General features: G+C 41.5%; 1 protein-coding gene across 2 annotated transcripts in view; it reads right to left on the bottom strand.

Moving 5' to 3' along the window:
* The window catches only part of SRPX (sushi repeat containing protein X-linked), a 104,352-nt gene that overhangs the window by 19,540 nt on the left and 61,622 nt on the right, over positions 1 to 23,190 (bottom strand). For both annotated transcript variants that reach the window (XM_024116483.1, XM_024116484.3), the window contains 4 exons: positions 19,946 to 20,072; positions 16,836 to 16,957; positions 15,942 to 16,121; positions 14,338 to 14,471 (listed from right to left, as the gene is read on the bottom strand). In XM_024116483.1, coding sequence (XP_023972251.1) covers positions 14,338 to 14,471; positions 15,942 to 16,121; positions 16,836 to 16,957; positions 19,946 to 20,072 — 563 coding nt within the window. The remainder of the gene's footprint in view (positions 1 to 14,337; positions 14,472 to 15,941; positions 16,122 to 16,835; positions 16,958 to 19,945; positions 20,073 to 23,190) is intronic.

The following is a 23,190-nucleotide window of genomic DNA, read 5'->3' on the forward strand; positions in this document are numbered from 1 at the left end:
AAGAGACAGCTTCAAAAGCAGACTCAACCATGCAGAAGAATCAGAATCCTGCAAAACAGGACATTTGAAATTATCCAATCAGAGGAACAAAAAGGAAAAATAATGAAAAAAGATTGAAGGGAGCCTAAGAGACTTATGGTACACAAAGAAAAATATTTGAATTTTTGGAATTCCAGAAGGAGAAAAGGGACAAAAAGTGTATTTAAGTCAATAATGGCTGAAAACTTCCCAAACCTGGGGAGAGAACTAGACATCCAGATCCAAAAGGCCCAACGGATCCCAAATAGGTTGAACCCAAATAGGGCTACACAAGGACATATTATAATTAAATTTTCAAAAGTCAAAGTCAAAGAATTTTAAAAGCAGCAAGAGAAAAGAGAGAAGTTACATACAAGGGAACCTCCATAAGACTATCAGTGGATTTCGTAATGGAAATTTTTCAGACTAGAGGACAATGGTAGGACATATTCAAAACGCTGGGGGGGGAGGGGGACTTCCCTGGCAGTCCAGGGGTTAAGACTTTGCCTTCCAATGCAGGGGGTGTGGGTTCGATCCCTGGTTGGGGAGCCAAGATTCCGCATACCTCACAGCCATAAAACCAAAATATAAAACAGAAGCAATATTGTAACAAATTCAATAAAGACTTTAAAAATGGTCCACATGAAAAAAAAATCTTAAAAAAAAATATTGGGGGGAAAACTGTCAACCAAGAAATTCTACACCCAGTGAAGCTCCCCTTCAGAAATAAAGGAGGGATACTTTCCCTAAAAAACGAAAGCTGAGAAAATTCATCATCACTAGACATGCTTTACAAGAAACGTTATAGGAAGTTCTCTGAGTGGAAGTACAGTCAGCCCTCCATATCCACGGGTTCTGCATCCACAAATTCAACCAACCGTGGACCACGTACTATGTGTACAAGTGGAGGATCCATGGATGTGGAACCCACAGATACAGAGGGCTGATCATGGGACATGAGCATCCACAGATTTTGGTGTCCGCAGCAAGTCTTGCAACCAGTTCCCTGCAGATACTGAGGGATAAATATAAAAGGATGATAATTAACATCATAAAAACACAAGAAGGCAGTGTAAAACTCACTGCTATGGAAAATACAGTCAAACTTGGATTCTGTAACATGGTAATAGTGGTATGTAATTCACTTACAGCTCTAGTTTAAAAGTTACAAAACAAACATGGTCAATGGAGACAAGATGGCAGAGTAGGGGAACATAAGCTCACCCCTTCTTACGAAAACACCAAAATCTCAACTAACTGCTGAACAACCATCGACAAAAAATATGCTGGAGGGACTTCCCTGGTGGTGCAGTGGTTAAGAATCCTCCTTCCAATGCAGGGGACAGGGATTCAAGCCCTGGTCCGGGAAGATCCCACGTGCCACAGAGCAACTAAGCCCGTGTGCCACAACTACTGAGCCTGTGCTCTAGAGCCCACGAGCCACAACTACTGAGCCCACATGCCGCAACTACTAAAGCCTGTGCTCCACAACGAGAAGCCACCGCAATGAGAAGCCTGCGCACCACAACAAAGAGTAACCCCCGCCTGCAACTAGTGAAAGCCCACACGCAGCAACGAAGACCAAACACAACAAAAATAAATTAAAAAAAAACAACAACACTGGAACCTACCCCAAAAGATACCCTACATCCAAAGACAAAGAAAAAGCCACAACAGGATGGGAGGAGGGGCACAATCAAATCCCATACCCACTGGATGGGTGAACCACAAACTGGAAAATAATTATACAACAAAAGTTCTCCCACAGGAGTGAAAGCTCTGAGTCCCACATCAGGCTCCCCAGCCAGGGGGTCTGACAATGGGGGGAGGAGCCCCCAGAGAATCTAGATTTGAAGGCCAGTGGGGTTTGATCACAGGAATTCCACAGGACTGGGGGAAACAGAAACTCTACTCTTGGAGGGCACACACGAGGTCTCGTGCTCACCAGGACACGGGAAAAAGCAGTGACCTCATAAGAGACTGGGCCAGATGTACCTGCTAGTATTGCAGGGTCTCCTGCAGAGGCAGGGGTGGGAGGGGGCAGCTGTGGCTCACTGCGAGGACAAAGACACTGGTAGCAGTAGTTCTGGGATGTACTCATTGGCGTGAGCCCTCATGTAGGACGCCATTTTCTCACCAAGACCTGGCCCCACACAACAGCCTGTAGGCTCCGGTGCTGGGACACCTCAGGCCAAACAACATTAAACACTCCAACGTTCGCATTATTGAAGTCCCAGAAGCAGAAGAGAGAGAGAAAGGACCTGAGAAAATATTTAAAGAGATAATAGCTGAAAACTTCCCTAACATGGGAAAGGAAACAGTCACCCAAGTCCAGGAAGTGAAGAGAGTCCCAGGCAGGATAAACCCAAGGAGGAACAAGCCAAGACACATAGTAATCAAATTGACAAAAAGTAAAGACAAAGAAAGAACATTAAAAGCAACAAGGGAAAAGCAACAAATAACATACAGGGGAATCACCATAAGGTTATCAGCTGATTTTTCAGCAGAAACTCTGCAGGCCAGAAGGGAGTGGCATGATATATTTAAAGTGCTGAAAGGGAAGAACTTACAACCAAGATTACTCTACCCAGCATGGATCTCATTCAGATTTGGAGAAATCAAAAGCTTTACAAACAAGCAAAAGCTAAGAGAATTCAGCACCACCAGACCAGGTTTGCAACAAATGCTAAAGGAACTTCTCTAGGCAGAAAAGAAAAGGCCACAATTAGAAACAAGAAAACTACGAATGGAAAAGCTCACTGGTAAAGGCAAGCATACAGTAAAGGTAGGAAATCATACACACAAATATATCAAAACCAGCAATTGTGAGAAGAGGAGAGCACAAATGCAGGATACTGGAAATGCATTTGAAGTTAAAAGAGGAGCAACTTAAAACAATCTTGTTTATATATAGACTGCTATATCAAAACTTCATGGGAGCCACAAACTGAAAATCTACAGATCACAAGAGAACAGAACAAAAGAAGAAGAGAAGAAAAAAGACCTACAAAAACAAATCCAAAACAATTAAGAAAATGGCAATAAGGAACATACATATCAATAATTACTTTAAACATAAACAGATTAAATACTCCAACCAAAGACAGACTAGTTGAATGGATCCAAAACCAAGACCCTCATATATGCTGTCTACAAGAGACCCCCTTCAGATCTAGGGACACATACAGACTGAAAGTGAGAGGATGGAAAAAGGTATTCCATGAAAATGTAAATCAAAAGAAAGCTGGAGTAGCAATACTCATTTCAGACAAAATACACTTTCAAATAAAGACTGTTACAAGAGACAAAGAAGGACACTACATAATGATCAAGGGATGGATCCAAGAAGAAGATGGAACACTTGTAAATATATATGCACCCAACATAGGAGCACCTCATATATAAGGCAAATACTAACAGTCATAAAAGGAGAAATTGACAGTAACAATAATCATGTGGGATTTTAACATACCATTTTCACCAATGGACAGATCATCCAGACAGAAAATCAATAAGGTACACAGGCCTTAAATGACATATTAGACCAGATGGACTTTGATATTTATAGAGCATTCCATAAAAAGCAGCAGAATACATGTTCTTCTCAAGTGCACATGGAACATTCTCCAGGATTGATCACATGCTGGGCCACAAAGTAAGCCTTGGTAAATTTAAAGAAAACTGACAACATATCAAGCATATTTTCCAACCACAACGTGAGGAAAAACTATAAAAAAACACAAACACATGAAGGCTAAACAATATGCTACTAAACAACCAATGGATCACTGAAGAAATCAAAGAGGAAATTCAAAAACACCTGGAGACACATGAAAGCACAATGATCCAAAACCTACAGGACTCAGCAAAAGCAGTTCTAAGCAGGAAGTTTATAGCAATACAATCTTAGGAAAGAAGAAACATCTCAAATAAACAACCTAACCTTACACCTAAAGCCACTACAGAGAAAGAAGAACAAACAAAACCCAAAGTTATCAGAAGGAAAGAAATAAAAAATCAGAGCAGAAATAAATGAAACACAGATGAAGAAAACAATAGAAAAGTTCAATGAAACTAAAAGCTGGTTCTTTGAGAAGACAAAATTGATAAGCCTTTAGCCAGACTCATCAAGTAGAAAAGGGAGAGGGCCCAAATCAATACAATCAGAAATGAAAAAGAAGTTACAATGGACCCCACAGAAATACAAAGGATCATAAGAGACTACTACAAGCAACTATATGCCAATAAAATGGACAACCTGGAAGAAATGGACAAATTCTTAGAAAGGTACAACCTCCCAAGACTGAACCAGGAAGAAATAGAAAATATGAAGAGACCAACCACAAGTAATGAAATTGTAACTGTGATTTAAAAACTCCCAACAACCAAAGTGCAGGACCAGCTGGCTTCACAGATGAATTTTATCAAACATTTAGAGAAGAGTTAACACCTATCCTTCTGAAACTATTCCCAAAAAACTGCAGAAGTAGGAAGACTCCCAAACTCATTCTATGAGGCCACCATCACACTGATACCAAAACTAGACAAAAATAGACAAAGATAACACACACACACACAAAAATAACAGGCCAATATCACTGATGAACATAGACACAAAAATCCTCAACAAAATACTAGCAAACCAAATCCAACAATACATTAAAAGGATCGTGCACAATGATCAAGTGGGATTTATCCCAGGTACGCAAGGATTTTTCAATATCCGCAAATCAATCAGTGTGATACACCACATCAACAATTTGAAGAGTTAAAAATCATAAGATCATCTCAATAGATGCAGGAAAAGCTTTTGACAAAATTCAACACCCATTTATGATAAAAACTCTCCAGAAAGTGGGCACAGAGGGAACCTACCTCAACATAATAAAGGCCATATATGACAAACCTACAGCTAACATCATACTCAATGATGAAAAGCTGAAAGCATTTCCTCTAAGATCAGGAACAAGACAAGGATGCCCACTCTTGCCACTTTTATTCAAAATAGACTTGGAAGTCCTAGTCACAGCAATCAGAGAAGAAAAATAAAAACAATCCAAACTGGAAAAGAAGACCATCACTGTTTGCAGATGACATGATACTACTATACATAGAAAATCCTAAAGACACTACCAGAAAACTACTAGAGCTCATCAATGAATTCAGTAAAGTTGCAGGATACAAAATTAATACACAGAAGTCTGTTGCATTTCTATACACTAACAATGAAATATCAGAAAGAGAAATTAAAGCAACAATCCCACTTATCATCACATCAAGAAGAATAAAATACCCAGGAATAAACCTACCTAAGGAGGCAGAAGACCTGTACTCTGGAAACTATAAGATGCTGATGAAAGAAATTAAAGATGACACAAACAGTTGGAAAGATGTACCATGTTCTTGGATTGGAAGAAATAATATTGTCAAAATTACTATACTAGGGCTTCCCTGGTGGCACACTGGTTAAGAATCCACCTGCCAGGGCAGGGGACACGGGGTCGAGCCCTGGTCCAGGAAGATCCCACATGCCGCGGAGCAACTAACCACAACGGGTTCGAGTTGTGTGCCACAACTACTGAAGCCCACATGCCTAGAGCCCATGCTCTGCAACAAGAGAAGCCACCGCAATGAGAAGCCCATGCACCGCAATGAAGAGTAGCCCCCGCTCACTGCAACTAGAGAAAGCCCGCGGGCAGCAATGAAGGCCCAATGCAGCCAAAAATAAATAAATAAATAAATAAATAATTCAAAAAAAATTTACTATACTAACCAAAGCAATCTACAGATTCAGTGCAATCCCTATCAAATTACCAATGGCATTTTTCACAGAATTAGAACCCAAAAAAATCTTAAAATTTGTGTGGATGCACAAAAGACCCTGAATAGCCAAAGCAATCTTGAGAGAGAAAAATGGAGCTGGAGGAATCAGGCTCCCTAATTTCAGACTATATACTACAAGGCTACAGTCATCAAAATAGTATGGTACTGGCACAAAAACAGACATATAGATAAATCGAACAGTATAGAAAGCCCAGAAATAAACCCATGCATCTATGGTCAATTAATCTACGACAAAGGAGGCAAGAGTATACAATGGAGAAAAGACAGTCTGTTCAATAAATGGTGCTGGGAAAACTGGACAGCTACATGTAAAAAAAAAATGAATTAGAACATTATTTAATACCATACACATATATAAAATCAAAAAGGACTAAAGACCTAAATGTAAGACCAGATACCATAAAACTCTTAGAGGAAAATAGAGGAAGAACACTCTTTGACATAAATTGCAGCAATATTTTTTTCTATCTGTCTCCCACAGTAATAGAAACAAAAATAAACAAATGGAACCTAATTAAATTCAAAAGCTTTTGCACAGCAAAGGAAACAATAAACAAAAAGACAACCCACAGATTTGGAGAAAACATTTGCAAGCAATGCAACCTGCAAGGGATTAATCTCCAAAATTTATGAACAGTTCATGTGGCTCAATATAAAACAAACAACCCTATCAAAAAAAACGGGCAGAAGACCTAAATAGACATTTCCCCAAAGAAGACATACAGATGGCCAAGAAGCATATGAAAAGATGCTCAACATCACTAATTATTAGAGAAATGCAAATCAAAACTACAATGAGATATCACCTCACACCAGTCAGAATAGCCATTATCAAAAAGTATACAAACAATAAATGCTGGAGAGGGTGTGGAGAAAAGGGAACCCTCCTACACTGTTGGTGGGAATATAAAATTGGTACAGCCACTATGGAGAACTTAAAGTATGGAGGTTCCCTAGAAAACTAAAAGTAGGGGCTTCCCTGGTGGCGCAGTGGTTAAGAATCCGCCTGTCAATGCAGGGGACACGGGTTCGAGCCCTGGCCCAGGAAGATCTCACATGCTGCGGAGCAACTAAGCCCGTGCACCACAACTACTGAGCCTGTACTCTAGAGCCCGCGAGCCACAAATACTGAGCCCACATGCCACAACTACTGAAGCCCTCGTGCCCAGAGCCTGTGTTCTACAACAACAGAAGCCACGACATGAGAAGCCCGCGCACCGCAACAGAGTAGCCCCCGCTCACCGCAACTAGAGAAAGCCCGTTGATAAATAAATAAATAAATAAATAAATAAATTTATAAGGAAAAAAACCCTAAAAATAGAGCTACCATATGATCCCGCAATCCCACTCCTGGGCATATAACTGGAGAAAAACATGGTTCAAAAGGATACATGCACCCCAATGTTCATTGCAGCTCTGTTTACAATAGCCAAGACATGGAAGGAACCTAAATGTCCATCGACAGATGAATGGATTAAGAAGATGCGGTACATATATACAATGGAATATTACTCAGCCATTAAAAAGAATGAAATAATGCCATTTGCACTAACATGGAGGGACCTGGAGATTATCATACTAAGTATAGTAAGTCAGACAGAGAAAGACAAATATCATATGATATTGCTAACATACAGGATCTAAAAAAAATGATACAAATGAACTTATTTACAAAACAGATACAGACTCACAGACTTAGAGAATAAACTTATGGTTGGTTACCAGGGAGGAAGAGTAGAGGGGGAGGGATAGAGTAGAAGTTTGGGATTGACAGGTACACACTGATATATTTAAAGTAGATAACCAACAAGGACCTACTGTATAGCACAGGAAACTCTGCTCAATATTCTATAATAACCTAAATGGGAAAAGAATTTGAAAAAGAATAGATACATGTATAACTGAATTACTTTACTGTACACCTGAAACTAACACAACATTTTTAATCAACTTTACTCCAATATAAAATAAAAATTTTTTAAAAGGTAACAGTAAAAAAATGGTAAAAATAACTAAAACTACAGTAATTAGGTACACAATATTAAAAAATATGTAAATTGTAACGTCAATAACCTAAAATGTGAAGGGAGGAGAAGTTAAAGTATAAAGCTTAAGACTTTATTGAAGTTAAGGTGGTATTAGTTTAAAATAGTGTGTTTTAATTTTAAGATTTCTTAGAATGTAAGCCTCATGGTAACAAGGGATAAACCTGAATTACAAAGAATGATAAAATCAAAGCATACTAATACCTCACAACATCAAAACACAATAAAAGAAAGCAGGATAAGAAGGAAAAATGGATCTAGAAAACAACCAGAAAACAATTAACAAAATGGCATAAGTCCTTATTTATCAATAATTACTTTAAATGTAAACAGATTCAGTTCTCCAAACGAGAAACAGAATAGCTAAATGGATTTTTAAAAAAAAAGATTCAATGATATGCTGCTTACAGGAATGACTTTAGCCTTCAAGACACACATAGGCAGAGTAAATGGATGGAAAAATATTTTAAGCAAATAACTCAAAAAAGTCAGGGGTAGTTAAATCAGACAAAATAGGCTTTAATTTTTGAAATGGTAAGAGGAGACAAAGAGGTGATTTTATAATGATAAAGGGATCATTATATCATGAAGTTATAAAGATTATAATTATTGATGTGCCCAACATTGGAAAACTGAAATATCAATACATAAAGCAAAAACTAATAGAGCTAAATAAAAGGAGAAGTAAACAGCAATATAGTAATAGTTGGGGACGTTAACACCTCACTTTCAACAATGGATAGATCATCCAGACAGAGAAATCAGTAAGGTAAGAGCAAGTTTGAACAACGCTAGAGACCAAATATAACTAACAGACATTCACAGAATATCCTATCCAACATCAGCAGAAAACACATTCTTCTCAAGTACACACAAAACATTTTCTAGGATAGACCATATGTTAGGTCACAAAATAAGTCTTAGAAAATTCAAGAAGACTGAAATCATACCAAGTATCTTCTCTGACCACACTGGTATGAAACTAGAAATAAGTAACAAGAGGAAACTGGAAATTCATGAATACATGGAAATTAAACAACATTCTCCTGAATAACATACGGATCAAAGAAGAAATTAAAGGGGCAATAAAGTATCTTGAGACAAAAAGTGGAGAAACAACATACCAAAACTTATGGGATGCAGCGAAAGTAATTATAAGAGGGAAGTGCACAACAATAAAAACCAACATTAAAGAGCAAGAAATTTCCCAAATAAACAACCTAACTATGCCTTAAGGAGCTAGACAAAAAAACTGAGCCCAAAGTTATTAGCAAGAGGAAGGAAATAATGATTAGAGAAGAAATAAATGAAATTGAGAACAGAAAAACAATAGAAAACATTAACCAAACTAAGAGTTGGTTCTTTGAAAAGATAAACAAAATTGACAATCCTTTAGCTAGACTAACCAAGGAAGAAAGAACTCAAATCAACAAAATTATACATGACAAAGACGACATTACAACTGATACAACAGAAATACAAAGTTCATAAGAAGCTATTATGGTGAACAGCTCTACACCAGTAAACTGGACAACCTAGAAGTGGAAAAATTCTTAGAAACATACAAACTGTCAAGAGTGAATCATGAAGGAAAAGAAAGTCTGAATACACCAATTACTAGTAAGGTGATGAAATCAGTAATCAAAAATCTCCCAGTGAAGAAAAGCCCAGGACCGGATAGCTTCACTAGTGAATTTTGCCAAACATTTAAAGAAGAATTAACACTAATCCCCAAGCTCTGCCAAAAAAATAGAAAAGGAGGAAACACTTCCAAGCTCATTTTATGAGGTCAGCATTACCCTGACACCAAAGCCAGAAAAGGACACTATCAGAAAAATACAGATCCATAACCCTGATTAATATAGAAGCAAAAACTCTCAAAATACTAGCAAACTGAATTCAACAGCATATTAAAAGGATAATTCAGCATGACCGAGTGGAATTATACTTAGGATGCAAGGACAGCTCAACATACACTAATCAATGTGATACATCAGATTAATAGAATGAAAAAAATCATCTCAATATATGGAGAAAAAGCATTTGACAAAATACAACTTCTATTCATGATTTAAAAAAACTCTGGTAGAGAAAGAAGGTACCTCCCACAGCTTACATCATACTCGGTGGTGAAAAGCCAAAAGATTCTAATGGCATTTTTACATAAGTAGGGAAAAAAAGAACAATCCTAAAGTTTGTATAGAACCACAAAAGACCCCTAAATAACCTAGCCATCCTTAGAGAATAGAACAAAGCAGGAGGCCTCACACTTTCTGATTTCAAGCTATGCTATAAAGCTATGGTAATTCAAACAGTATGGTACTGGCCTAAAAACAAAAAAGAAATCAAATGGAACAGAATTGAGAGCCAAGAAATAAACCCAAGCATATACAGTCAACTAATATTTGACAAAAGGCCAGGAATATTCAATGGAGAAAAGACAGTCTCTTTAATAATTGGTGCTGAAAAAACTGGATATTCACAGGTAAAAAATTGAAAAAAAGCCCCTATCTTATACTACTTATAAAAAGGAACTTGAAGTGGATTAGAGACTTAAATGTAAGATCTGAAACCATGAAATTCCTAGATGTAAAAACAGGCAAAAGAGCTCCTTGATATAGGTCTTGGCAATGATTTTTGGATATGACACCTTAAGCACTAGCAACAAAATGAAGAAAACAAACAAGTGGGATTACATCAAACTAAGACACTTCTGCACAGTAAAAGAAACTATCAACATGTGAAAAGACAACCTACAAAATGGGGGAAAAATTGCAAACCATTTATCTGATAAGGGGTTCATATCCAAAATATCTAAAGAACTCATACAACTCAATAGCAAATAAATACATACTCTAAGTTAAAAATGGGCAAAAGACCTTAACAGACATTTCTCCAAAGAAGATATATGAAAGGCCAACAAATACATGAAAAGATGCTCAACATCACTAGTCATTAGAAAAATGCAAATCAAAATCATGAGGTATCACCTCATGCCTGTTAGGATGGCCATCGTCAAAAAGACACATAACAGTCAGCACTGCTGCTCTACATGGATGGAGCTTGTGTACTGTTGGTGGGAATGTAAATTGGTGCAGACACAACAGTATGGAGGGTGCTCAGAAAATTAAAAATACAACTACCATATGATCCAGCAATTCCACTGCTGGGTATTTATCCACAGAAAAACACTAACTTGAAAAGATATAAGCACCCCCATGTTCTCTGCAGCATTATTTACAATAGCCAAGCTATGCAAACAACCTCAATGTCCATTGATGGAGGAATGGATGAGGAACATGTGATAGGTAGAATGGAATATTATTTAGCCACAAAAAAGTGAAATCTTGCCATCTGCAACATGGATGGACCTTGAGGGCATTATGTTAAGTGAAGTAAAAGAGGAAAAGGTAAATATCATATGATCTCTCTTATGTGTAGAATCTTAAAATAAAAAAAGAAAAACACTGAGCTCATGGATATAGAGAACAGATTGGTGTTTTCCTGAGGTGGGGGCTGGGGGTTGGGCAAAAATGGGTGAAGAGGGTCAAAAGGTACAATTTCCAGTGATAAAATGAAAAAATTATGGGGACGCAATATACAGCTTGGTGACTCTAGTTAATAATAATGTACTGTATATTTGAAAGTAGCTAGGGGAGTGGATCCTGAAAGTTCTCATCACAAGAAAAAAAATGTTCGCCACTAGGTATGGTGATGGATGTTAAATGGACTACTGTGGTGATCGTTTTGCAATGTATACAAGTATTGAATCGTTATGTTGTACACCTGAAACTAATGTTATATGTCAATCATACCTCAATTGTTAAAAAAAGAAAATGTTCCAGCCCCCAGAGCTGGCCCTTGGCAAGAGCCTCGGGAATGTGACCCACTCAACCATATGCCAGGAAGTCTCATCAGGAGTGCCAATGGCAGTAAGGGAACAAAAAACTAATTTAAGATGAATATGACTAAATGGGAAAAGAAATTTTAAACTGCTGAATTATGAGAACACCAAGTTTTTATTACAGTTCCACTGAAATATCTCTGGGGTGACAGAATTGGTAGACAAGTTAGAAAAGGTAGAAATATACATTTTTATTATTCTAACTGAATCACAGAAGCCAATCAAACCTTTCCTTGAAGGCTCTGCTTAAAATGCCAATGTAAATATGTTGGGGGGGGGTCACATATAAACACCTTGATAGCAAATATCTTATCCAACTAGTTGATTAGTAATTTAGCAAGTACCTGAAGGAATGGGATAGACTAGGGCAGGGGTCAGCCAACATTTTCTGTAAAGGGCCAGATAGTAAAGATTTTAGGTTTCACGGGGCTGGATGGTCTCTGTCCTAACTACTCAACGGTGCCTTTGTGGTGCTAAAGCAGCCACAGAGAATGCACAAACGAATAAGCCTTGGCTGTGCTTCAATAAAATTTTACTTACAAAAGCCATAGTTTGCCAAATAGAGAAAAAGCAAGTTGTCTGGCTTTTTCTTTTTTCCATGGAACTAAGAAGAGGTCAGGGGACTTCCCTGGTGGCACAGTGGTTGGGAGTCCGCCTGCCAATGCAGGGGACACGGGTTAGATCCCTGGTCCAGGAAGATCCCACATGCCGCAGAGCAACTAAGCCCGTGCATCACAACTAGTGAGCCTGCGCTCTAGAGCCCTCGAGCCACAACTGCTGAAGCCCATGCGCCCTAGAGCCCATGCACCACAACTACTGAGCCCACGCATTGCAACTACTGAAGCCCACATGCTCTAGGGCCCGCGTGCCACAACTACTGAGCCTGCATGCTGCAACTACTGAAGCCCGCGTGCCTAAAGCCCGTGCTCCACAAGAAGAGAAGCTACCACAATGAGAAGCCCGTGCACTGCAACAAAGAGTAGCCCCTGCTCACCACAACTAGAGAAAAGCCCGCATGCAGCAACGAATTTCCAATGCAGCCAAAAGAAAAAAAAAAAGGAGAGGGAAAGAAGAGGTCAGGAAACGTATGGTTGTGAAATAGAGCCTGCAAGGCCAATTTCCCACACAGTGGAGTGGTGCGGGCTTGTGCTAACCAAAGAGCAACTCCCTAGCTGGGATGAGGCAACACAAGGTGGAGGTCAGGTGGAAGGGATTGGGGTTAAAGACGAGATGAATTGGGTCCCTATCAAAGGAGCCCAAAATGTTTTATATGGCTCTTCAGAGTTCATGGGAAGTCCAAGTACATGGGGAGAATAAACAAAGATTTATCAGCATTCATTGTCTTAATGCTGAAATGAGAAGTTAAATTGTAGCCTTTGGGGCTTCCCTGGTGGCGCAGTGGTTGAGAGTCCGCCTGCCGATGCAGGGGACGCGGGTTCGTGCCCCGGTCCGGGAGGATCCCACGTGCCGCGGAGCCGCTGGGCCCGTGAGCCATGGCCGCTGGGCCTGCGCGTCCGGAGCCTGTGCTCCGCAACGGGAGAGGCCACACGGTGAGAGGCCCGTGAACCGCAAAAAAGAAAAAAAAAAAAAATTGTAGCCTTTGATTAAACCAAGATTGTTCTGAAAACCTAGTTCTATTCACTGTAATACATGAATGAAACATTCCTCCAAAAATGTGCAGCACCGTGTCCATGACCCAGCATAACATCCTACCTCTTTAGCATTCAATCAGACTGGCCCCTCTTATTGACAACACGCTTCAGGACAGAAATCAAACAAGTTCTAATTCAATCCTTTCAGTTTCTAGCTTGTTTGGTTTTTCCCCCAAAAGACACTGGTTGCCTCATTCTGTAGCTACAAAACTTACACAGCTAAAAAGGGCACATTCCCTAGAAAAGCACCCCCCATCAAACTTTGAAGTTCTTAGGAATCACCTGAAGGTCTTGCTAAAATGTAGTTTCTGATCCAGCAGGTCTGGGATGGGGATCGAGAATTTGCATTTCTTACAAGCTCCCAGGTCATACTGATGCCGCTGGTCCACAGAGCACACTTGGAGAACCGCTTCTCTAAAGGACGGTTATCCCTCTCTGAGGAGCTCTGTGAGAGCTGGGGAAGCTCCCTGCAGCAGGATGTGGGGCCTGAGGGCTCCTAGACCCCTCTCATCCCTTGAGCCAGCCTTTAGGGCCAACAGCTGCTCGATCGCCTCCCTAGCAGGCATGTCCTGGATGGGTTCAGCAAAGACAATTTGTTCTTTGGCTGAACCTGGACAGCATGTCAATTAGGCTTATTAGTGAAGACAGCCAAACCTCATCAGTTGGAAAACGATTGGGTTAGCTCTGGGGAGTCAATGTTAATTAGGTTATACCCCAGAACCAGAAATGAATGGTGGGAGTTCTGAAGTGCCAATTCCTGAAGCTCACGGGAAATGGATTAGGCACTGAATCTGGCCTTTGCTTTTAATGAAATGACTGGACCCTTCCTGTTCAGAGGTCTCCCTCCCGCCTTGGCCCTGCTGCAAGGACTCACCTGCAGCATCCCCAGCTGCAGCCGGTAGAGGAGGTTTCGGGCTGTGGGTGTGGACACAATGAACAGTCTTCTTTTCTCATAAAACTGATCCAGAAGCGCAGCGGCTGTTCTGACGCCGACATTGACATTCATGGCTGTAATCAGAAATGGCCAGACAGGTCAGAAACTCTCTACTGGTTCTGGCTCAACACAGCCTGTGATGACACAGAACCATATGTGTAAGAAGTCAACCCTGAGATAAAGGTTTAACTAGAAATATTAGTTTACTCGGGAGGTGGTCCCAGGGAGCACTGGGTTGGGGAGTGGGGAAGTGTGTTAGTTTCCTCTCACTGCTATCACTCATCACCACAAACCCAGTGGCTTAACAAACAGACATTCTCTTACAATCCTGGTGGTCCGAAGTTTGGGACGGGTTTCACTGGGGTAAAGTCAAGGTTGTTGACTTGCAGCCTTTCCCCCACCTTCAAAGTCAGCAGCATAGCATCTTCCAGCCTCTCTCCTCTCTGACCTCTGCTTCCCTCATCTTTTTCTCTGACTCTGAGAGCACCTCTGCCTCCCTCTTATAAGGACGCTTGTGATTCCATTGAGCCCACCTGGATAATCCACGCTCTTCTCCCCATCTCAAAATCCTTAACTTAATTACATCTTCAAAGTCCCTTCTGCTACGTAAGGTAATATATTCACAGGTTCTGGGGATGAGGATGTGGGTATTTTTGCTAGGCCTGGGGGGTGGGCATTCCTCTCCTGCCTCAGGAAATGAGACAGGGAAGGAAAGAGGAATGTTCTTTGTACTTTGATGTATGAAATCGAAGCGCCTCAGGCATTTAGCTGATGATGTATGTGTCTGTGTCTCTCTGTCTCTGTCTCTCAGCTAACTCTGAATGGCTGGGATTAAAGGGAAAGCATAAAGATGAGAAAGTACCAGCAAACGAGAAAACAGTGAAGTATAGAAATAAAAGACATGTCTGGAATTTTCTGGCTAGTCCAAATTTCACACTATGATCACTACCCAGCCCAATTTTTGTTCCTCAGTAATAACAGCTGACAGGTATTGAGAGTTTACCCTGTGCCAGGCCCTGCTCAATTCCACTGTTGAATAGATGACCTCAGTGAATACTTACAACCACTCCGGGAGTGGGCAAAGTATTATCCTCCTCATTTGACATTAGGAGGAAGATTCCAAATGCCCAAGGTCTGCGGGACTTTCCAGCCAGTGATGCAAAGCAGGCATTCTATCATCTGTGCGCAGTAGTGTACTGGCTTTGTAAAAAAGATTCTTACATTTGTAGAAGGGAGGAACAAGGGTACAGACTGTGCTGATTCATAATGCCGCTGATTCATAATGGGCTCTGGGCTCCTACCGCCAGCTTCCTCCTTACAGGACATGAGAGAGAAATCAGAAGATAGGCAGAGGCACAGGAGGAGGGCAGGTGAGGTGGGCTGCCCAGGGAGTCGAGGACTGTTTTCACCCATCCGACGAAGAGGGCTGGCACCGAACCTTTCACGGTATATAGAACGAAGCCCTCCCTCCTCCCTGTACTGGAAATCTGGGCCAAAGGGTCTTCAGGGTCTGCTGCTGGCTGGAGAGAGGGCTGCCCTCGTACCTGCACAGGTGGGCTCTGTGCCAGACCAGGCCAGGTTGGACTGACACACTCGGGCAGGGCTCCCCTGGAGCTCGTAGCCTCCGATGCAGGAGAATTCACAGGTGGCCCCGTAATTATCGCCGTCGCTGGAGCACTTCATGTAGCCGTTCTCCGGGGCGTTGAGTTTGCCGCAGCGTCTGACTGTGTGGGACACAAGCCCAGAGGGGGCTTAGTGCTGAGCTCCCCACCACAAAGTAACCAGGGAAGGGGAGGGTTCAGAAGCACCAGAAAATGAGCGAGGGGGCAGGCATAGCTCTCTGGCCAGTGGGTGGGCCTTGGGATGGTCACTGTTCATACTAACAAGACCACTGAGATGAACTGATTTAGCCACCTGTGTTCTAGATGAGGCGGTTGAACTCAGAAGAATAAGGAGGAAGGATGGTTAGTAAGTAACTGCCCATTGAGGCATAAGATAAACCTTTTTTCAGGTAGACCAAAAGTTCTAGAACACCAAGAACATGGTCTCCTGGTGACCCCAGCTGGGGCGGGGGGTTCTCCTAACCTCCTTCATATCAACAGAAGGACTTACAGGCTTTAGCTGGTCACCGAAGCCCAGGGGTGGAAAAGTTATTGAATAATACTCTTCTGGGACAGCCAGCTGTGGGCTCACGTGAGACAAAGTTACTGCTCTCTCAGACTCCTTCAATAATCTGCCAGCACCGGACCTCATCCGGATTGAAATTGTGAAATTCAGGCATTAAGATGGCACCCTTCCCCTAGCCTCATGATCAGAGGCTAATCCAGAGCTGGCAAGTCTCCCTCTGGCAGTGGGCACTCACAGAGGGTGCTTGCTTAAGGCTCTGTTTCCCTTTGTTCTTGTAAAGAGAGAAAAAAGCCAAGAACCAGTCATCTTACCTCTTACTTTAACTCGAAATTTGCAAATGCCCTTGTTCTCAGCTCTGTCATACACTGTGTATTGGATCTTGTGGTCTCCTTCTGGAAAATGTGAGCCTGGGGGTAGGCCTTTTAGAATAACACTTAAAGGGGGAAAAAAAATCAGAAACACCAAAGATGATCATTGTAGGCCTAACAACAGCTGGGCCATGATGAGCATAATGATCAAAGAGGACCATCACGGGCATCTGTTGAGTACCCACTCTGCCCAAGATACACAGACTCCAAGGGACAGCCATTAGACCAGTTTTACTACTTTAATTCTCGAAGAATAGAATTTCCTGAGCTTTACTCTGTTTTGGAAGAACGGTTTGAGACCAGAAAAATGGAAGTCCCCAATTCCTGGGAAGTTCAGATTTATTTTTCTCGTTGGAATGTAGAACAGAGGATGGGGGATGCTCAGAACCCAGGGCCCAACTCTTCCTTCCTTTGTTCCAAGGGGGACCTGCATTGCCTCCCTGCTGGGAGAATGAGGGAATTTTCTGTGAGGAAAATCATTTGAGAGGGTCGTCCAGGCACTCATTGGCAATTTGGGCCTGCAGGGGGCGCTAGAACTTTCTCTGCTTTTTCTATCTGGGTGGAGACCTTTCCTGAGCAAAAGGCAAGTTCACTGTGATTCCTTGGTGATCCTAATAATACTAATGTTATTATTATTAATAATATTATTATTATCATTATTATTGTTCTTTGCAAGTACATAAACCTTACACATGTCAGGCATGTTTCTAGGCATTTTACATATATTAGTTTATTTAATCCTCACAACAACCCCATGAGGTAGGAATTATTATCCCCATTTCACAGATGAGGAAACTGAGGCACCAAAAGATCAAGGAACTTGCCCAAGGTCACACAGCAAGGGTGACTCCTGCATCTTTCTTCTTGGTTGTCTGATAAGAACATCAGTAGGTACAACATGATCAAATGCCAGGTTTTGTTTGTTTTTCAATAGATAATTTCCCTTCTCTCTATACTTCTTAGAAATAATGAGACTATTGGCTAATAACAGGCATGTGAAATTATCACTGTCACCATTGAGGAGAACCTTCCACATAGGTGGACAAGGTAGCCGTTTACTTGTAAAAGGGTGAAGTGAGGGGTGTTAGGAAAGTGCCAGAAATCCCACCATTAGAGACGTGTCACTTTGAACCTTAGATGCTTTAAGGTCCTCAAGAAGCACAATTTAAACGCAGATAAACCTGAAAGGAATCAGACTTCCAATATGAGTGGCTGCTCACCTCTTGGAGACACTCTTTCATCCGTGACATGCAAATAACAGTCATAAGGAGTAACTAAGGGAGCTCACAGGAAGCACTTGTCTCAGTGCCTGACACTAGAGCCTTCCCTCCTAGAAGGGGACTATATAACAGGAGCTTCCAAAACACACGGGGAAGAGAAATGTCAGAGAAGCAAGGAGGCCAAGCAAGAGCTGCAAAGGGGACAAGACGGCCTTCCCTGAACTCCTCATTCTGCCCAAGGAAGCGTCCTGCTCCACGCCTCCGCAGGCTCTGAGCTGTAGAGCTCAGGAAGCCGACAGGTGCTCTGAACAGAGGCGTCGGGGCTACTAAGACGCGCCTTCAAAATGTCACATTTCTAACCATAACACACAGGTTACCCACAGAAATGCCAAGGTGAATATCCTTGCTTGATAGAGTCATCTGATGACCTGATACTGTGTGTTTATTATACCAGATTTCAATAGCAATCACAGTTGTGAAAAAAAATCTAAGAACCTATTATGGGCTAGGGGTTAGCCAGGCATTGTGCTGGGTCCCAAAAGAGTCAATGATAGTTAAAACCCAATCCCCGATTCTATCAACTGTGATTTATTTTTTCATCCCAATTGCCTAAAGTTTCTCCTTAGGGGTTTGTGACATGTGTATACAACAGCAAATAAATAATTTTCTTAATCCTCAAAGTTTATCTTTGAGGAGTTACAAGGGGAAACATAACAAATATGATCTAAGCTAGATGGTGCACAGGGAGATAATTTTCAGGCTGTAGGAACAAAATGTCCTGGTAGGAGTGAGAGACTCAGGCTCTTCCTAGTAGAAGATGTTCTGTTATGGCTAATAATTGCTTAAAAACATTTCCTCTTGCCCAGCCTGGGTTGATAGGATTCTAGAAAGTCTTTCCCTGCTGTATGGCTCACCAGGGGGTAAGTCAGAGGTATTCTTTGCCCACAGATGGAAACTCGGTAAGGAGGTCTAGCAGGACCATGAACTTTAAGGCATGGATGTGAACGTGCTGACATGAAGTAGTGGCCTTCAGGAAAGGTGGGGGCCCAGCAAATAGCCGCAGGGGCACAGGCCCATATGCTAGATTAGAACAACATGTGGCTGAACTTCACCGAAGGGAACCACCAATTTTTAAAAACATTTGGGATGTATTTCAAACTACTCATGCAGTTGGTCCTGGAGAATGGGGGTAGGGAAGAAGGCAGAAGACCCTGTCTCTTTTTTTATAAGCTGCTTCTTTAAGTGTTTAATGTGGTTGCAAGTTTTAAAAAATAAAAATCAAATGTTTTGAAAGAAGCAGGTGCCAAAACGCAAGGGATAGAAAAGTTCTGCACTAAACCACACTCACAGAGCACAAGGGGGGTAACATCGGGCTCCACCTGGGAGACACAGAGGTTCCCAGGGAGGCGGTGGCTTAGGAAGGCCCGGGGGGCCCCCTGGCAGGCAATGGGGGTGAGTCTATCCCTGAATTTACCAGTTGGCTTCCTCTTCCTCCTTCTGTGTCTTCTCCTCCCTTCTCCCCACCACCCCGTCATCTTACTTCCTTTCTTTCCTTCAACAGATATTTACTGAGTACCAACTATGTGCTAGGCATGGTTCTGGGCATTAGGGATATGGCAGTGAACATACTGTAGTGGAGACAGACACGAAAGTGAAAAATATAGCATGTCGGACGGTGAAGAAAAATAAAGAAATGAATGAGGAATGGCTGAAAGAGTGCTGTACTGAGTCTGAAAGCATAAACTGACCAGCATAGATACACTTCCTCACTCTGGGTAGTGAATGTCTCACATAAAAGAGGCAGCATCATTCCAGCTGCCACGTTGCACTTACTCAGTGAGAATGCCATCTGCTGTGTCTCTTCCCTCAGGGGTCTCCCAGGACACCCGGACTGTCAATTTATTGGGTTCCGCAATGCGTTCCTTCACACTTGGGCACTTGATTCTAGGAGGTTCTATATCTGCAAACAGAACCAGAATATTCTCACCATCAGCAGGAAATATCTCATCAACCTGGGGTTCAACACCCAGCATTTGACATGCCCAAAGGTCTAGGTGCTCCCCACTTCTGAAGGGTTTCTTCACCCCTCTGTATTTCTCTTCCCTCCCTTCATCTTGCCCCTTCTTGCCTGCTGAGTTTTAAAGATTGAGTACTCACCTGTGCATGGCTAAACCTGCGATCAGCTGGCCTTGCTAGGTGTCTCGTGGGGTAATTTATTAGCTACAGCAACTTCTTCCCCATGCTTCCAAACTCTGCCTGCTGACTTGGCAATATGGCACTCAACTAGAAGTCATTCAGCCATTGTGAGTCCCTTCTGCCTTAAAGACAGCGTCATAGGAGACTAGAGAAAGGTGCCTTAGGTATCATCTAGTTCCATTCAATTCAAGGCAACAAATCTTTAGTGAGTACCTGCCTTCCCCAAGGCATCATTCCAACTGCTGGGTTTGGGCGGGCACAAAGGCAAAAGAACCATGTACTTCTCAGAGAGTCTACAGTCTGTTGGGGGATTATGTTACCATATGTGAACTATGACACGAGGTATAAAATGACACTGCCCCAGGCTACATAAAAGTAAATGCTACGGGGACTTCCCTGGTGGCGCAGTGGTTAAGAATCCGCCTGCCAATGCAGGGGACACGGGTTCCAGCCCTGGTCGGGGAAGATCCCACATGCCGCAGAGCAACTAAGCCCATGCGCCACAACTACTGAGGCCCGCGCGCCTAGAGCCCGTGCTCCGCAACAAGAGAAGCCACCACAATGAGAAGCCCGCGCACCGCAACAAAGAGTAGCCCCCGCTCGCCGCAACTAGAGAAAGCCCGCGCGCAGCAGCGAAGACCCAACGCAGCCAAAAATAAATAAATAAATTTATTTATTTACTTATTTTTAAAAAAGTAAATGCTATGGAGGCTTAAAAGAATTACCCAATGCTCTCATTTTACAGATCTGTAAACTGAGGCTCAGAGAGTGATTTATTTAAGCCCAGGCATGTAAATAATGATAATGTGAATTATAACCCAAATTAGAGCACTTACCCCTGGAACCAGCTCTCTCTCTCCTGGCTGTGTCTATTCCCAACATTCCCCTCAATATCTTAAACAATGATCTGTCTGGGTCCACTCTCCCCTCCAACTGCCACTGGACCACACCTATGGTTTTGTATTTCGGGACAGTTTTACCTTGGTTCTGACCCTCCAAAGACCTCCCAAAGTTCCCCAAATAGTTTCCCTACCTGGTAATAGAATTTCTGCCCCCTCACTATCAAGGATGGGTTGATAATGAGGGCTAGAAATAAATGAGATGTCAATTTCTTCCTCGGTTAGATTTCATCTTATTATAGCTAAAGTGAAATCAGAAGAAGGGGGAATTCAAACTTTGGCAAATTCTACTTGATGATTCTGAATAGGTAGAGAATGTATTTAAAGAAGGCAGAGTAAATTAACAACATGTAGATTTGCATTGCTTTACATGTCAGCTGGTAATTATTTACATGCTACTACAGCCTGAATGAAAATGAAATGTCATTCGATTCTGAATTACAAATATCTTTGAGAGACTAAATGCACCAAGTAAAGTCTTCATATACTTTCTCCTGTGTCTTGTCCAATAACTTCTCATTTTATTTAGGGTAAGAAATTGTGAATAATTTGTTAAACAATTTTGTCTTCAGCTATCCAAATTCATTTTCATTCTATGGCATGCTTCAATGGAGTGTGAATTTACAGCCCTAATACACTAATCCTAAATTGAATAACTACCATATTTTATTGACTCTAAGTCACTATCAATTGTGAGATGCATCCTAACTTCAGGGATAGTAAAATGTGAAAAAAAAATATGCTTCTTAGAATTGATAAAGTTTATAAATGTGATGGTGCAATGGAAGCTGCTTCAAATACATTAGAGGTGTCTATTTTCAGTTGATAAGTTTTTAAAAATAATCCCCCTTTTTCTGGTTTTACTATGATAGGTAATAGAAGACATACTTTACAATTCAGATGAACATTTCACAGCTTTGGGTGAATCAGGAAGACAAGTATAAAATACCTGCCCCCTGCTGGTCAAATACAGTTGGCAACCTCATAATAGAAAGCATATTTATTTTTAAAAAATTTAAAGCCAAAAGGGAGGGGCTGAGGAGATAGATTTCAATGTAAAATTACTTAGTGTTACCAGATTTTCTTGGAGTGACATTGTCAGAGTGAAGAGATACTCTTACCCTCTGTGTCATGTAAACTAAACAGCTGGATGATAGGCTGGGTTGTTTTCCCTATAACCTTGACATATTGACACTGAGCAAACACCACTCCAAATTAGCTTATCTGGGTAAAGAGTCTCAGAGCTTCTGAAAGCCAGCTTCTGACAGCTAACAATGATCTGTTGAAACTGGCCTAATTTTTCAGAAGTGGTGTTCTTCCAAGCCAGAAACAAGAAGAAATAAAGCACTAAAAATAATAGCTAATATTTACTGAATCCTCCTACCTGTCCACCCCAGGCGAAGTACTATCCCTGCATTATTTCACTGAATTCTCGCCACCACCTACTAGACTAAGTACTGTTATTATCATCCCCATTTATAGACTGGGAAGCATCTCCTCTCTTTTGGGATTTCTTTGTGGTCTGAGATTCTAAGACATGATCGCATATTTTTCAATTATTTTAATCAGCCGAACACTTCTGTATGTCTGTCTGCTGCTGACCTAGTGTTTTCCTCCATCCTCTGCACACACATTCTTTCAGTGTCATGGCCTCTCTTTCAGCTCAAGAGACCAGCTGGCCTGCCCTTCCACAGATGCTCCAGAACTGAAGCCTATTATTATACAGCCATGGCCATCATTGCTTTTTCTAAGTTATTATAAATTTTCATGAATGAAATAAACGAAGTTACTATAGAAACATAATCATGATTCCCTGTTGAGTCAGGATGCCCACAGAGCCAGTTATTGTGTGGCAACTGTGCAACTCTCGTGAAAAGCCTGGCCTCTGCCCCACTCACTGGAGACATCTGACAAACTGTCTCCCTCCTCTGTGCTCTAGTTTCTTCTCTGCATATAAAAATATCAGAAACAAATATATTGCAC

Source organism: Physeter macrocephalus, chromosome 21 (assembly GCF_002837175.3).
Source record: "Physeter macrocephalus isolate SW-GA chromosome 21, ASM283717v5, whole genome shotgun sequence".
NCBI lineage: Eukaryota > Metazoa > Chordata > Mammalia > Artiodactyla > Physeteridae > Physeter > Physeter macrocephalus.